The following is a 16,556-nucleotide window of genomic DNA, read 5'->3' as shown; positions in this document are numbered from 1 at the left end:
AGGGGGACAGGGAGGGGGACAGGGAGGAGGACAGGGAGGGGGGACAGGGAGGGAGGGGGGACAGGGAGGGGGACAGGGAGGGGGGACAGGGAGGGGGACAGGGAGGGGGACAGGGAGGGGGACAGGGAGGGGGACAGGGAGGGGGGACAGGGAGGGGGACAGGGAGGGGGGACAGGGAGGGGGACAGGGAGGGGGACAGGGAGGGGGACAGGGAGGGGGGACAGGGAGGGGGACAGGGAGGGGGACAGGGAGGGGGACAGGGAGGGGGACAGGGAGGGGGGACAGGGAGGGGGACAGGGAGGGGGACAGGGAGGGAGGGAGGGGGACAGGGAGGGGGACAGGGAGGGGGACAGGGAGGGGGGACAGGGAGGGGGACAGGGAGGGGGACAGGGAGGGGGACAGGGAGGGGGGACAGGGAGGGGGACAGGGAGGGGGGACAGGGAGGAGGGGGACAGGGAGGGGGACAGGGAGGGGGACAGGGAGGGGGGACAGGGAGGGGGACAGGGAGGGGGACAGGGAGGGGGGACAGGGAGGGGGACAGGGAGGGGGGACAGGGAGGGGGACAGGGAGGGGGACAGGGAGGGGGACAGGGAGGGGGACAGGGAGGGGGGACAGGGAGGGAGGGGGACGGGGAGGGGGACAGGGAGGAGGGGACAGGGAGGGGGACAGGGAGGGGGACAGGGAGGGGGGACAGGGAGGGGGACAGGGAGGGGGACAGGGAGGAGGACAGGGAGGGGGGACAGGGAGGGGGACAGGGAGGGGGACAGGGAGGGGGACAGGGAGGGGGGACAGGGAGGGGGACAGGGAGGGGGACAGGGAGGAGGACAGGGAGGGGGACAGGGAGGGGGACAGGGAGGGGGGACAGGGAGGGAGGGGGACGGGGAGGGGGACAGGGAGGGGGGACAGGGAGGGGGGACAGGGAGGGAGACAGGGAGGGGGACAGGGAGGGGGACAGGGAGGGGGACAGGGAGGGGGACAGGGAGGAGGGACAGGGAGGGGGACAGGGAGGGGGGACAGGGAGGGGGGACAGGGAGGGGGACAGGGAGGGGGGACAGGGAGGGGGGACAGGGAGGGACAGGGAGGGGGACAGGGAGGGGGGACAGGGAGGGGGGACAGGGAGGGGGGACAGGGAGGGGGACAGGGAGGGGGACAGGGAGGGGGACAGGGAGGGGGACAGGGAGGAGGGACAGGGAGGGGGACAGGGAGGGGGACAGGGAGGGGGGGACAGGGAGGGGGACAGGGAGGGGGACAGGGAGGGGGGACAGGGAGGGGGACAGGGAGGACAGGGAGGGGGGACAGGGAGGGGGACAGGGAGGGGGACAGGGAGGGGGACAGGGAGGGGGACAGGCAGGGGGACAGGGAGGGGGACAGGGAGGGGGGGACAGGGAGGGGGGACAGGGAGGGGGGGACAGGGAGCAGCTCGAGCGGGATTCTGCTCACAGCTACCCAGCCCTGCCCTGTCCCCTCAGTGATGTGCGCGGAGGCCTGGGCACGGGAGAGGCTGTGGGAGCATTATTCTCCGTGTACAAGTGGGGACCCTCCCTCTGGTCCAGGCATCTGGTCCCATTGAGCAGATGAGAGCTGAGGCCCAGGGAGGGTCAGGGACGTGTGCGGTCCTCTCTGTGTCCTCTGAGCCCCGCCCCCCAGCCTGGGACCCCTGTCCCACAGGCCACCTCTGAGTGCACCCACTGTGCATCCCCCAGAGCCCAGCCCGGTGGAGTGGTCCTTGTTCTCACAGGGGGTGGCCAGTTTGCACCAGGTGGTTCTGGGTAATAACCTGAGGTCACTGGGTCAGGCTGACAGCCGGCGGGCGGGTCAGAGGCCCCGAGTGGGGCGGGGTGCGTCCAGGGAGCCGCGGAGGCTGTTGGGTAGAGTGGGGGTGGAGGAGGTGGGGGTCTGGGCCTCGAGTAGCAGAGGCCACACTGTAGGGTTTGGGGCCCTGTGAGGACTTGGGCGCCAAAGAGGAGGCCACTGTGGGCTCTGCTGTGATCGATCGAGGACAGGCGGTCAGAGTGCAGTCAGCAGTTCTCTCAGCGGTCCGCACACTTTGTCGGCAAACATTCACTGACCTTAGAGGCCTGGGTGTGATTCTGGGCACTCTGCTCTGTTCCACGGGTCTGCGTGTCTGTGTTTAGGCCAGGGCCAGGCTGTGAGATGACCCTGGGCTCGTGGTGGTTGAGATCAGGCAGCAAGACTCCTCCAGCTCGGTTCTTCTTTCTCAAGATCACTATGGCTCTTCGGGCCCTTTTGTGGTTCCTATAAATTTTTTTTGGCGTATTTGTTCCAATTCGGTGAAATATGCCGTTGGTTATCTTGATAGGAACTGTGTGGAATCTGTGGATTGCTTTGGATCGTGTGGACGTTTTAATGATGCTAATTCTTCCCATCCATGAACATGGTATACACTTCCCGTCCATGAACATGGTATTCACTTCCCACCCATGAACATGGTATGCACTTCCCACCTATGAACATGGTAGGCACTTCCCATCCATGAACATCGTATGTACTTCCCATCCATGAACATGGTATGCACTTCCCACCTATGAACATGGTATGCACTTCCCATCCATGAACATGGTAGGCACTTCCCATCCATGAACATGGTAGGCACTTCCCATCGTTGAACATGGTAGGCACTTCCCATCCATGAACATGGTAGGCACTTCCCATCCATGAACATGGTAGGCACTTCCCATCCATGAACATGGTAGGCACTTCCCATCCATGAACATGGTATGCACTTCCCATCCATGAACATGGTATGCACTTCCATTTATTTGTATCTTGTTCAATATCTCACAGTTTCCCGAGTCCAGGTCTTTACCTCTCTGGTTAAGTTTATTAGCAGGTATTTTATTCTTTTTGATGCCGTTGTAAATGTGACTGTTTTCTTCGTTGGTTATTGGTGTGTAAAAAAACATTATACTCGTAAATTTTTTTCAGGGCTTTAGAGTTTTTTGTCCATGTAGATCAAGCATGTCAAACTTGCAGCCAGCGGGCCACACCCACGAGTTTGACATGCTTGATGTAGATTATAACCATCAGTATTTACTGTGTTTGGAGGTAAAAATGGGAAATTTTTAGAATGTTTTAAAGTAACAAATTACATATTAACAAATGTTTTTATGAAAAAAAATCACAATATTTTTCCAAACAACCACCAAAAACAGTGAAAGGAGTGGTTGTGTTTCACATTTGCCCGTCTCTGCAACGCCGGGTGTAAGGGAAGCCCATGTCTGCTCCTGCGCCCGGGGTGTTGTGATGCCAACCGCCCGTCCTGTGGCCTGGAGCACACGCTACCCTCGTGGGTGAATGAGAGTGAAAATGGTTTTGACTTTCAGAGGCCCTTGAAAGGGTGTCAGGAGCCCCCAGGTCCCCCAGACAGAGTGCGTGCCCCGTGTCCGGAGCAGGGGGTGAAGGACCTTCCGGCTGGGGGTGGGCCGCTCCCTGTGGCCACTGGTGTGACCCTGGCACCTGCCCCGAGTGCAGCGCCCCCTGCGCACAGCAGGTCCAGGGCCCAGGGCGGTGCCATTGCCGTCCGGCCACGCCAGGGCAGCTCCCTGCCTGCCCCACCTGCGGGCGCCTCAGCGGACGCCTCACCCAGCTGTGCTGTCGCCTCCCAGGGAGCCCGGCAAGACCAGGGTGGTCACCTTCTTCCAGACGGACCTGAGCGGGCTCCTCCCGCAGCGCGTGGTGGACGGCTTCTTCCCCCGCAGCATGGCTGGCTTCTACACCAACCTCCGTAGCGCAGTGAGGTCAGCAGTGCCCTCTCGTGCCCACGCTGCTCTGTCTGTGGCCTCCCCCCACCCCCCGTGTGTCCCCCATACACTCCCTGCATGCCCCTCGCATGTCCCCTGTGCCCCCCCACGTGCCCCCATCCCCCCGCGTACCCCTGTACACCCCCTGCATGCCCCACACCCCCGTGTGCCCCCCACATGCCCCCATCCCCCTGCATGCCCCCCGTAACCCCCACATGCCCCCAGTGCCCCCATGGGCCCCCTTACAGCCTCTGCCTGCCCCATACCCCCTCCCCGCGTGCCTCCCCTACACTCCCCGTGTGCCCCTGTCACCCTGACTCATGTCTCCTGTCCCCTCTATGTCCCCCCCATCCCCCCGCGTGACCCTGTCCCCCCCCGCCGCATGTCTCCTGTCCTCCCCATGTGCTCCCACCCCCTCCTGGCTTCCCCGCCCCGCGGCTGGGACCCCGGGCCTGGTGTGCTTATGCTGCCACAGCAGCTCTGCAGTTCGGTGTGATGGGCAGTATTTTCCAAAAACAGCCCAGCAACCGCCCCCTCCCTCCCACCCGCAGGCTGGTGCCAGCGCACGCAGAGGGCACAGAGGCCGCGGGGCCCATCCAGTGACGAGGCGCACGGACCGGGTGGCCCGCCGGGGGACGCCCGCCTGTGGCACCCAGCACCTGCGGGGAGAGGCCCCGCGAGGTCGGCCTCCAGCCACGTGAGCAAGAGCTGCCACTGGGGTCCCGCCGGTGCCCGTGAGCGGCCCTCCCAGCCCGCCCGCTGCTGGGGGCCATGGGGGTGGTTCGTCACGGCGCCGCCTGGGGCTTGTGCACAGCAGGACAGGGCTCGGCGGCAGGTGCAATACACCCCACTTTATTCCAGCGCGGTGTCCGCGTGGGCTCTGTGCATCGTCCGTTTCACCAGCCGCCCCGCGGCCTCGCCTTCGGGTACCTGGTGCTGGGCCGTCCCTGCAGGTCCGAGCCCCGGCCGAGGCCGAGCCCTGGGCGGGCTGAGTGACCCTGAGAATCGTGTGCTGCGGCTCCGGCGTCCACGCGGCCTACGGGTTTCCAGGGCTTGGGGTCCCCTGGGGCCGCGGGCTCTTCCTCCGGATGAGGACCGGGACCGGCCCGTCGGGCAAGGCCTTGATGAGGCTCCAGGCCTCAAAGCGCGTGAGGCCCTGCGCGGCCGCGCCCCCCAGCTGCAGCACCTCGTCCCCCGGCTGCACGCTCTCCGGTCCTGAGGCCGACCCTGGGGAGGGAGAGGGAGGCGTGGGCTCAGGGGACGGGACGGGACAGGCACCTCCTCCCGCCCGCGGCTGCGGGGACGGAGGGACGGCTGGAGGGACGGAGGGACGGCTGGAGGGACAGAGGGACGGCTGGAGGGACGGAGGGACGCAGGCGCACCTGTGAAAACCCGGTTGACGGTGAGGGGCCTGTCCCCTTGCAGCGAGCCCCGCCCGCCTTCCAGGCTGAAGCCCAGCCCCGCAGGCGTCTTCTCCAGCGTCAGCGTCAGCGTCACCATGGCGACCGCGGCCTCCGTTGCTGGGGGAGACGGTTGTTAGGGACGCTCGCCCTTGGTCACGCGCCCTTTGCTGACCTGTGCGTGCTGGCCACACGGCCCAGCAGCCCCAGGCCCGGCCAGTGCCCCCCGTGCCCAGCGGGGGACTTACCGGGGTCTGCGAGGATGTCACTGGCCGCGGCGGCCGGGGTGGCAGCCTCCGGGGAGGAGCGCAGGGCGGGTACGGCCTCCGCTGTGGGTGCCGGCCGCCGGGTGACCACCACGGCCTGCCGGGGGTCCCGCGCCTGGCGCAGGATGGCCAGCGCGTCGCTGTGCGTGGCCCCCTTGAGGGACTTGCCGTTGATGGACAGCACCTCGTCGCCCTTGTGGATGGTGCCCTCCTGGGCGGCCAGCCCGCTGGGGAACACCCTGTGGACCTGGGGGCAGAGGTCAGGGCTCCAGCCTCCTGCGTCAGGCCCAGGGTCTCGCCGGGGGTCGGAGCGCGTCGCCAACGTGGGGGTCTCGGGTGTGTCCGAGGTCCGCATCCCCCCCACTCGGAGCAGCCCGTCCTCCCCGCCCGTCTCGGCCTCTGATTGCAGCGGCCTCGGCTCCCAGGGACCACCGCCGTCCAGTCGGCGTCCCGCTCCCGTGGCAGCACCAGGACGCAGCACCTGCGGGACCTGCCTTCCCGGGGCCTCCCGCCCGGTGCCTGATCCGCGTCACCGCGGCAGGTCCCCGTCCCGGCTGCACGGTCGCCCCCAGGCCCCGAGGTCACCCGTCACCAGGCCCTGCCCGTGTCAGGGCTCCAGAGGGAGGCCAGGCCCTGGGACTGTCTCCTTGGGCGATCACGCTCCCCGCCCGCGTGGGAGACCTTTGTTAACTGAGGGTCCCGCTGAGGCCGGAGCTGGTCACAGGCGGGATGGGAACTGAGCACCTAGGAAGGGCGGCCGCCCACCCTGAGGCCCCCCACCCCACCCCACCCACCCCCACCCCCCGGCCTGGCCTACCGCCCCTCATCCCAGCACAGGCCGCGGGGCCACTCTCCGTGACCTCCAGGTCCCCGCCCCCTGACCCTCACCATGACCCCCTGCCCACCAGGTCCCAGCCCCCTGCCCCTCACCCTGACCCCCTGCCTTCCAGGTCCGCGCCCCCTGCCCCTCACTGTGACCCCCTGCCCTCCAGGTCCCCACCCCCTGCCCCTCACTGTGACCCCCTGCCCTCCAGGTCCCCACCCCCTGCCCCTCACCATGACCCCCTGCCCTCCAGGTCCGCGCCCCCTGCCCCTCACCCTGACCCCCTGCCCTCCAGGTCCGCTCCCCCTGCCCCTCACTGTGACCCCCTGCCCTCCAGGTCCGCTCCCCCTGCCCCTCACCCTGACCCCCTGCCCTCCAGGTCCCCGCCCCCTGCCCCTCACCGTGACCCCCTGCCCTCCAGGTCCGCTCCCCCTGCCCCTCACCCTGACCCCCTGCCCTCCAGGTCCGCGCCCCCTGCCCCTCACTGTGACCCCCTGCCCTCCAGGTTCCTGCCCCCTGCCCCTCACTGTGACCCCCTGCCCTCCAGGTCCCCGCCCCCTGCCCCTCACTGTGACCCCCTGCCCTCCAGGTCCCCACCCCCTGCCCCTCACTGTGACCCCCTGCCCTCCAGGTCCGCTCCCCCTGCCCCTCACCCTGACCCCCTGCCCTCCAGGTCCCCGCCCCCTGCCCCTCACTGTGACCCCCTGCCCTCCAGGTCCGCTCCCCCTGCCCCTCACCCTGACCCCCTGCCCTCCAGGTCCACCCCCCCTGCCCCTCACTGTGACCCCCTGCCCTCCAGGTCCCCGCCCCCTGCCCCTCACTGTGACCCCCTGCCCTCCAGGTCCGCTCCCCCTGCCCCTCACTGTGACCCCCTGCCCTCCAGGTCCCCACCCCCTGCCCCTCACTGTGACCCCCTGCCCTCCAGGTCCGCTCCCCCTGCCCCTCACTGTGACCCCCTGCCCTCCAGGTCTCCGCCCCCTGTCCCTCACCCTGACCCCCTGCTCTCCAGGTCCCCGCCCCCTGCCCCTCACTGTGACCCCCTGCCCTCCAGGTCCCCGCCCCCTGCCCCTCACTGTGACCCCCTGCCCTTCAGGTCCGCTCCCCCTGCCCCTCACTGTGACCCCCTGCCCTTCAGGTCCCCGCCCCCTGTCCCTCACCCTGACCCCCTGCTCTCCAGGTCCCCGCCCCCTGCCCCTCACTGTGACCCCCTGCCCTCCAGGTCCGCGCCCCCTGCCCCTCACTGTGACCCCCTGCCCTTCAGGTCCGCTCCCCCTGCCCCTCACTGTGACCCCCTGCCCTTCAGGTCCCCGCCCCCTGCCCCTCACTGTGACCCCCTGCCCTTCAGGTCCGCGCCCCCTGCCCCTCACTGTGACCCCCTGCCCTCCAGGTCCGCGCCCCCTGCCCCTCACTGTGACCCCCTGCCCTCCAGGTCCCTGCCCCCTGCCCCTCACTGTGACCCCCTGCCCTCCAGGTCCGCGCCCCCTGCCCCTCACTGTGACCCCCTGCCCTCCAGGTCCCTGCCCCCTGCCCCTCACTGTGACCCCCTGCCCTCCAGGTCCCTGCCCCCTGCCCCTCACTGTGACCCCCTGCCCTCCAGGTCCGCGCCCCCTGCCCCTCACTGTGACCCCCTGCCCTCCAGGTCCCTGCCCCCTGCACCTCACCCTGACCCCCTGCCCTCCAGGTCCAAGCCCCCTGCCCCTCACTGTGACCCCCTGCCCTCCAGGTCCCCGCCCCCTGCCCCCTGCCCCCACCCCCACTCACCGTGACCTCCTTGCTCTCCAGGTCCCCGCCCCCTGCCCCCTGCCCCCACCCCCACTCACCGTGACCTCCTTGCTCTCCAGGTCCGCGCCCCCCGCCAGGCTGAAGCCCAGGCCGGCGCCCTCCTCCTTGTGCAGGATGGTGACGTGGATGCTCTCCAGCTGCTGCGGGGAGAAGCGCGGACTCGGTCCGAGCTGCTCCGGGGAAGCCGCTCCCCCCCCCCACCCCCCGCCCCCCCTCCCCTGCCCCATGTGGGGCGCGGCAGGAGCACCGCGGGGCCCAGCCGAGCCCCCACCCCGAGCACCTGCGCCCAGCCCCCGAGCTGCCCGCACACGGCACCTCCCAGCCTGCCCCGCTCTGGGCCTGGGGTCCCCGCGGGTCACTTCTAGGAGCCAGACGCGCCCCGGGGAGACGCGGAGGCTCCCGCGCGCCAGTTCCCACGGGGCCCCGCGGGGAAGGCAGGCCCCGGGCGACCGGGTGCTTCGCGCTCGGAAAGGAGAAGCCAGAAGCCAGGCGGTTCCGGTTTCATGGTGTTTGGAGGCTAATGTCTCCAGAGACCAACCTGCGACACGTGCAGGGCACGTGGCTCCCCGGCCACCAGGTGGCGCCCCGGAGCCCCAGCGAGAACGCCGGCAGGGCCCCCCCCCCCCCCCCCCCAACCCCTGGCTCTGACCTCTGACTCGGAGCCCCCAGGCCTCGCTGCACCCCTCCCCCACCCCACCCCCCGGCCTAGCCTCCCAGCGGGTCCCCCCCCCCCCGCCGGTGCAGAGGCCCTGGCCGAGGGGAACCCCAGGCTCCTGACCTGGGATGCCGCTCTCACCCCGGCTGGAGGGTCCCCCCAGGCAGCCCCGGGGTGCACCCACCGCCACCCACCAGGGCCCCAGCCGCCCCCCCCCCCCCCACACACACACACACACCCTGGGCTGGCGCCTGGCCCCGCGGCCACTGGTGATCAGAAAGCGCGTGGGAAGCGGGACTTGCAGGGGCGGAAGCGTGGGCGCAGCTTGGCCGCCCTGGGAGGCCCCTCGGGGTGCAGGGGAGGCCCCGTGGGAGCTCGCGCGCTGCTCCCCGGCAGCATCTCCCTGAGATACGCGGCGGGGGGCGGGGGGGGACAGGAAGCGGCCCCCGCGGAGCGAGAGCAGGCCCTGCAGCCGGAGCCTCGCCTCTGCTCAGGGATTGAGCTTCGCAGGAGCTGCACCCCAAGCCCAACCCTCCCCCGTGGAGGCCTCGCTGGGGTCCGGGACGCTGTCCCTCCCACGGGCCCAGCTGCCTCCCTGGGGCCTCGGAGGCGACGCGCTGGCCCCCCGACGTGAACCCACCTTCAGCGTGGCCGCGTCCAGCTCCTTCACCTCCTCGATGAACTTCCTCAGCTCCTCGGCGCTGAGCAGGGACAGGACCGCCTGGCCGGGCGCGGGGGCGCAGGCCTCGGCCGCCGCGGGCTCCCCGAGGTCCCTCAGCTCCGAGAGGCTGCAGGGGGGGCGGCGGCGGGTCAGGGCTGCCCCCAGGCCAGGCAGGCCGGGCGCCCAGCACTGTGCAGGTGCACGTCCCGTTGCCCATGGCAACAAGCCAGCGGGACGGACACCTTTCCCAGGATGGCGAGGTGGGGGCCCGGATGGCAGGCGACTTGTGGGCCCACAGCTGTGCCAGGTGAGGTCCCCCGCGGCCCCACCTGAGCCGGCCATCGGGGGTTGGCACAGTCGCTACGGGGTGCCCCCAGCTGGCCATCAGGGGTCAGCTCACTCCCTACAGGGGTGCCCCCAGCTGGCCATCAGGGGTCAGCTCACTCGCTCAGGGGTGCCCCCAGCTGGCCATCAGGGGTCAGCTCACTCGCTCAGGGGTGCCCCCAGCTGGCCATCAGGGGTCAGCTCACTCGCTCAGGGGTGCCCCCAGCTGGCCATCAGGGGTCAGCTCACTCGCTCAGGGGTGCCCCCAGCTGGCCATCAGGGGTCAGCTCACTTGCTCAGGGGTGCCCCCAGCTGGCCATCAGGGGTCAGCTCACTCGCTCAGGGGTGCCCCCAGCTGGCCATCAGGGGTGGCTCACTCGCTCAGGGGTGCCCCCAGCTGGTCATCAGGGGTCAGCTCACTCGCTCAGGGGTGCCCCCAGCGGGCCATCAGGGGTCAGCTCACTCGCTCAGGGGTGCCCCCAGCGGGCCATCAGGGGTGGCTCACTCCCTACAGGGGGCGCCCACGAGCCAGCAGCCGGCTCTCCTGGTCTGTGGGACTCATGTACGCGTCTAGCGATGTCTCGTAGCTTCACTCTGTTTTGCGTGAAGCTGGTCCTAGTCCTGGGGGATCAGCCCTCTGGTTGGCAGGACTGTGGGGGGGCCGCCCCCAGCACACCCCACAGCAGAGCAGCTTCTCGGCCCCCCAGAGCCGGGCCCTGGGTAGCAGGTGTCCCCCCAGACCCGGGGCAGGTCCAGTCCCCCCAGGGCGGGCCCTGCACAGGCTGCTGTCTGCAGAGGCTGGGCCTGAAGGGCGCCGTGCGGGGAGGGGAGAATAGAGGAAATTGGGGGACGCAGAGTCCCCAGAAAGAGGGAGGAGTGAATGGGGGTGCCCAGGGCACTGCTGGGGCCACAGGACTCTGGGGCAAGTGTCGCCACTTCCTCATGTGACCAGGGAGGAATCGGGGAGCCCCGGAGGGACTTGCGTGAGGCCAACGAGGGGGGGGGGGTCATGACCTCCTGTCCAGGGAAGGAGCCCCTGTGCAGGGCCAGCAGGAACCCCAAGGGGGCACCCCTGGCGCCGTGTGTGCGTCCCTAGGGGGGCGTTCCAGCTCACCTCCACCCCTCCCAGCCCAGCGCTGGGCACACCTCGGCAGGGAGGCTGGCCTGCCCCTCCCTTGCACGCGCGCGCGCACACACACACGAATGCACATACATGTGTCTACACGCAGTTGCGTGCACATGCACGCTCATACACACATGTATGCACGTGCATGTGTGCACTCATATGCACTCGCATCACATGCACACATACATGCACACACATGCGTACACACAGTTGCATGCACGCGCACACGTGTGCATGTGCACACATGCATACACGCGCGTACGTGCACACAGGTGCACTCGTGTGCATGCATACGTGCACACACATGCAGCCATGCACACGGACCAGGGGAGGAGGGCAGGCCGCCCTGGGGGGAGCCGGGGCGCCCTTACTTGACAGAGAACCCCGAGTCTGTGCTGCTGGCCGCTGGGTCCGGGCCCGGCGAGGACGCTGCCGACCCCGCGTCCCGGGGGCTGCCGGGGGCCTGTCCACCGGAGAGCGCGGCCGAGGCCGGGAGGCACAGCAGGGAGCGCATGACGGCCCAGGACACGCGGCTGCTGAGGGCGTAGAGCGGGCCCGTCCGGTCGTCCGCTGGCGGCACGTCCAGCGACCGCGTGCGGGTCAGCGGGAAGCTGCGGGCGCGCTGGCCGGGCGCCTTGAGCCCCGAGCCCGGGGGCCCCGCCGTGGGCGCGGGCAGCAGCCGGGGCAGGGGGTCCGGGGAGGGGGCTTTCTCTCGGGGCGGCGGCTCTGGGGGCGGAGTCCCCGGTGCACCCCCCTCGCTGGCCTCCGTGGCCGCGTGGGGACCAGGGCGCGGCTCCTCCTGCTGCGGCCGTGGCTGCTCCGCGGCGGGGGGCGCCCCTCGCCCCCAGGGGCCAGGACCTCCCCGAACTTCTTGCTTCCCGGGCGGCTCCGAGCGGGGGTGCTGCAGGCTGGGTCTCAGGGCGGCTTTGGGGGGCAGCGGGGAGGAGCCGAAGGTCTCGAAGGAGCTGATTTTCTGGCGGATGGAGCCCGAGGCCGGGGCGGGCAGCCCCGAGGGCTTCCTGGAGGCGGCGACCGGCGATTCGCCAGGGTCCGGGCCGCGAGGCCGCAGCCCCTTCAGGCTCTGGCGGAACCAGGCCGGTTTGGGGGCCACGGGGGGGCCCCTCTTCACGGCGCCGCCGTCTGCGGGCGGGTGTCCTCGCGGGGCGCCGTGGCTGGTGTCCGGCTTCGGGGGGCCGCCCTCCGCGGGGCCCGGCGTCCCGTCCACGGCGAGGCCGGGGGGCTGGAGGGCGAGGCTGTGGCTCTCGCTCATGATGGGGCTGAACAGGCTCCGGATGCAGCCGGAGATGCGCACCCACGGGTCCTCGGGGCCGCCGTCCACGCGCGCCGGCCGCTGCAGCCCGGTCACTGCGGACAGACACAGGCGGGGTTGGCGTTGCACCGGCCGAGGGGCCCTCCTGAGGCCTGGTTTCGGGGACAGGGCGCGGGGGAGGGGCGGGCAGGAGGGGTGACCCTGTGGGTAGGAGCTGCGGGGTGGGGGGGTGGTGCAGCGGAGAGGAGGCTCGCCCGGGCGGAGAGACCGGGTGGAGGCCTCATGGGTCAGGGCGCGACCCCGTGGCCCGGCCCCCCCTACCCCCAGGACACGACCCCAACTTGCTCCTTCTAAGGCACCAGGTCTGCAAGGCGCATCCCAGGTCCCGCCCGGCTCAGCGGGCGGTGGACACCCTCCTGGACCTGCCCACCCGACCTGTGCATGGGCCTCCGGCCTGCTAGCCACGTGCTGGCCGGCCTTCCTCCCCTCGCACCCGGAGACACCCCGGGTCCCCCACGCAGACCCCCCGGACCCCCCACGCAGACACTGCAGCCTCACCCACTCAGACACCCCGGATCCCCCCACAGACACCCCGGATCACCCCACAGACACCCCGGATCCCCACACAGACACCCCGGATCCCCACACAGACACCCCGGATCCCCCCACAGACACCCCGGATCACCCCACAGACACCCCGGATCCCCACACAGACACCCCGGATCCCCCCACAGACACCCCGGATCCCCCCACAGACACCCCGGATCCCCACACAGACACCCCGGATCACCCCACAGACACCCCGGATCCCCCCACAGACACCCCAGATCCCCACACAGACACCCCGGATCCCCCCACAGACACCCCGGATCCCCACACAGACACCCCGGATCCCCACACAGACACCCCGGATCCCCACACAGACACCCCGGATCCCCCATGCAGACACCCAGGATCCCCCACGCAGACACTGCAGCCTCACCCACTCAGACACCCCGGATCCCCACACAGACACCCCGGATCACCCACACAGACACCCCGGATCACCCACACAGACACCCCGGATCCCCACACAGACACCCCGGATCACCCACACAGACACCCCGGATCCCCACACAGACACCCCGGATCCCCCCACAGACACCCCGGATCACCCACACAGACACCCCGGATCCCCCACACAGACACCCCGGATCCCCACACAGACACCCCGGATCACCCACACAGACACCCCGGATCACCCACACAGACACCCCGGATCCCCACACAGACACCCCGGATCACCCACACAGACACCCCGGATCCCCACACAGACACCCCGGATCACCCACACAGACACCCCGGATCCCCACACAGACACCCCGGATCACCCACACAGACACCCCGGATCACCCATGCAGACACCCCGGATCACCCACACATACACCCAGGATCCCCCACGCAGACACTGCAGCCTCACCCACTCAGACACCCCAGATCACCCCACAGACACCCCGGATCCCCCACACATACACCCAGGATCCCCCACACGGACACTCCACAGACACCCAGGATCACCCCACAGACACCCAGGATCACCCACACAGACACCCGGATCACCCCACAGACACCCGGATCACCCCACAGACACCCAGGATCCCCCCATAGACACCCCGGATTCCCCCACAGACACCCGGATTCCCCCACAGACACCCGGATTCCCCACACAGACACCCAGGATCACCCACACGGACACTCCACAGACACCCAGGATCACCCCACAGACACCCAGGATCACCCACACAGACACCCGGATCACCCCACAGACACCCGGATCACCCCACAGACACCCAGGATCCCCCACGCAGACACCCAGGATCACCCACACAGACACCCCGGATCACCCCACAGACACCCCGGATCACCCCACAGACACCCAGGATCCCCCACACAGACACCCAGGACCACCCACACAGACACCCTGGATCACCCACACAGACACCCTAGATCACCCACACAGACACCCCGGAACACCCCACAGACAGGAGGCTCCCACCCCAAAGGCACCCTCGTTCCCGCTGCCTCAACGCGATGGCTCCTGACCCTTCACCAGCCCGCCTTCCGCCATCGCCAGATGCAAGACATGGATCCCCAGGTCAGACTAGGGTCCCACCTTCTGTGGCCTCTGCACGGCCCTTCTCCTGGGGGCCCGCAGTCCTACCTGGGCTGCCGCCTCTGCCCGCCGGCTCGGCCGCCTCGGGGGACGCCGGCTGCAGGCCGCCCTCGGGTCCCGGACAGCAGGCGAGGGCAGGGGGGGCTCCGGCCCCCGGGACTTCCCGCGGTGGCAGCGGTGGCAGCAGCTGGCTGGCTTCCTGTGGCGTAAACAGGAAGCGAGACTGTGTCAAAACGGTGGCCTCCGTGTGCGACAGGCAAGCGCCGTGTCGGGCAGGAGGCGGGCGAGGGGGGGCCCCGGTGAGAAGTCGGCAGCTCCCGGCCCGAGAACAGGGCCCCGGGTGCTGTGCGGGCCCGGTCCTCACGCCTCATCCCTGCGGGCATCGGGAACACGGCCTCCGGTTGTATCGGGGTGTTTCGTGTTATTTTTATAGAAAACAAAGGTAGTCATTTTTAACTTAGAAAAAAATGCCCTATTTTTAAAAAAAATATTTTTATTGATCTCAGACAGGAAGGGAGAGGGAGAGAAAGAGAAAGATCCATGATGAGAGAGAATCATGGATCGGCTGCCTCCTGCGCGCCCCCCACTGGGGATCAAGCCCGCAATCCAGGCCTGTGCCCTGGACCAGGAATCGAACCCAGGACCCTTCAGTCTGCAGGCCAACACTCAATCCATTGAGCTGAACCGGGTAGGGCAAAAATACCCTATTTTAATATGAGACAACCATGCGTGAGCATGCAACCAAATTGGGTATTTTTAAATTATTTTTTTCAGAGAGGAAGGGAGAGGGAGAGAGAGAGAAACATCCATGATGAGAGAGAACCATCGATCAGCTGCCTCCTGCACGCCCCCTACTGGGGATCGAGCCCGCAACCCGGGCATGAGCCCTGGACCGGGAATCGAACCCAGGACCCTTTAGTTTGCGGGCAGATGCTCTATCCACTGAGCCACACCGCTCAGGCCCGAATTGGTCTTTAAACAAACATCCTAGTGGCAGAAGCAACAGCGGACGCTCCGCCCTGGGGGAGCCTGCAGCCGGGCTACTTGGGAATGAACACACGACTCCCACACAAACACGTGCAGGTGGTCTGAGCAGAGGCGAGGCAGCCACATGGGGCGGGAGGGTGGACATACCCGGGTGGCCACACGCGCACGTGATCGTGGGTAAAGCAGGTGTTTGGCATGAGAGGGGGCGATGGGCGGTGTGAACCCCGGCCTGATTCCATGAATGAAGGTCTGTGGCCTTCACTTACTGCTAAATCCTCCTTTGGTTGAGGATCTCACAAACACTTTCCGCTAAGAAATACTGTCCTTGAAATCCAAAATGGGGCCCCTTTCCTGCCACCCCATGAGCTACACGTGACCTCCTGTTGTTAGGCTTCGTGTCTGTGTTGCTGTGGTTCCTGGAGGCCAGTGGTTCTCAACCTTCCTAACACCGCGACCCTTTCATACGGCTCCTCATGCTGTGGCGACCCCCAATTTCATGGCTACACATTGAACATCATGAAAGCACAGCGATTCACCACAAAAACAATCTGTAATGATAGATGTGTTTTCCGATGGCCTTAGGCGCCCCCTGTGAAAGGGTCGTTCGACCCCCAAAGGGGTCGCGACCCACAGGTTGAGAACCGCTGATAGGCCAAGCCTGTCACACTCGTGAAATAAACAAGGCATGGGGCCCGCGGGCCGCGAGTTTGACGTGCTTGGTGTAGGGTAGGCGGTCAGCAGGGTTGGTGGGCGATGTGTATCGGGATTACTGGTTACAGAGCAGGCTCCTGGATGGGGCCTAAATCACCACCAGCTCAGCCCTAACCGGTGTGGCTCAGTGGATAGAGCGTCGGCCTGCAGACTGAAGGGTCCCGGGTTCGATTCCGGTCAAGGGCATGTACCTGGGTTGTGGGCACATCCCCAGTGGGGGGCGTGCAGGAGGCAGCTGATCGATGTTTCTCTCTCATCGATGTTTCTAACTCTCTGTCCCTCCCCCTTCCTCTCTGTAAAAAAAAAAAATCAATAAAATCTATTTAATAAATAAAAAATAAATCGCCACCAGGTCTCTCGAATTTTAACCTGTCTCGATGCTCGGGCGAATAACTTTATTGGCGTCGGTCATTGCTTGGGTCTAGGGCTCAAGACAGCGGGGCCTCGAGTCCCCGTTTGGGTCTCAGCTGTCGTGCAGTCAGTCAGGCCCCTAATGTCCGTTTCGTGGGGTTTGCTTCCAATACAGCTTTCAATGTCATCCCTGAAAACCCTTCAACCAGGTCGGTGCCGGGCCGGATGGCTCTGGGTCAATGGCACGGCGGTGATTTCAGGCAGGACGTTGTGTACAGCGGGGCCTT

General features: G+C 67.7%; 2 protein-coding genes across 2 annotated transcripts in view; one reads left to right on the top strand and one right to left on the bottom strand.

Annotated features, from left to right (window-relative positions):
* The window catches only part of STARD5 (StAR related lipid transfer domain containing 5), an 18,745-nt gene extending 14,124 nt beyond the window's left edge, over positions 1–4,621 (top strand). Inside the window, exons 9-10 of the mRNA XM_081114943.1 lie at positions 3,627–3,758; positions 4,313–4,621. Of these exons, the coding sequence (XP_080971069.1) occupies positions 3,627–3,758; positions 4,313–4,364 (184 nt within the window). The 3' untranslated portion in view covers positions 4,365–4,621. The remainder of the gene's footprint in view (positions 1–3,626; positions 3,759–4,312) is intronic.
* IL16 (interleukin 16) overlaps positions 4,593–16,556 on the bottom strand; it is a gene marked incomplete at its 5' end in the record, with an annotated part of 67,548 nt that continues 55,584 nt past the window's right edge. The window contains 7 exons of the mRNA XM_081114942.1: positions 4,593–4,988; positions 5,144–5,281; positions 5,410–5,674; positions 8,071–8,172; positions 9,328–9,475; positions 11,170–12,163; positions 14,269–14,419. Coding sequence (XP_080971068.1) covers positions 4,798–4,988; positions 5,144–5,281; positions 5,410–5,674; positions 8,071–8,172; positions 9,328–9,475; positions 11,170–12,163; positions 14,269–14,419 — 1,989 coding nt within the window. The 3' untranslated portion in view covers positions 4,593–4,797. The remainder of the gene's footprint in view (positions 4,989–5,143; positions 5,282–5,409; positions 5,675–8,070; positions 8,173–9,327; positions 9,476–11,169; positions 12,164–14,268; positions 14,420–16,556) is intronic.

The sequence above is a fragment of the Myotis nattereri genome (assembly GCF_964212035.1).
Source record: "Myotis nattereri genome assembly, chromosome: 21".
NCBI lineage: Eukaryota > Metazoa > Chordata > Mammalia > Chiroptera > Vespertilionidae > Myotis > Myotis nattereri.
Note: the sequence above shows the minus strand (reverse complement) of the source record. Positions and strands in the feature narration are given on the sequence as shown.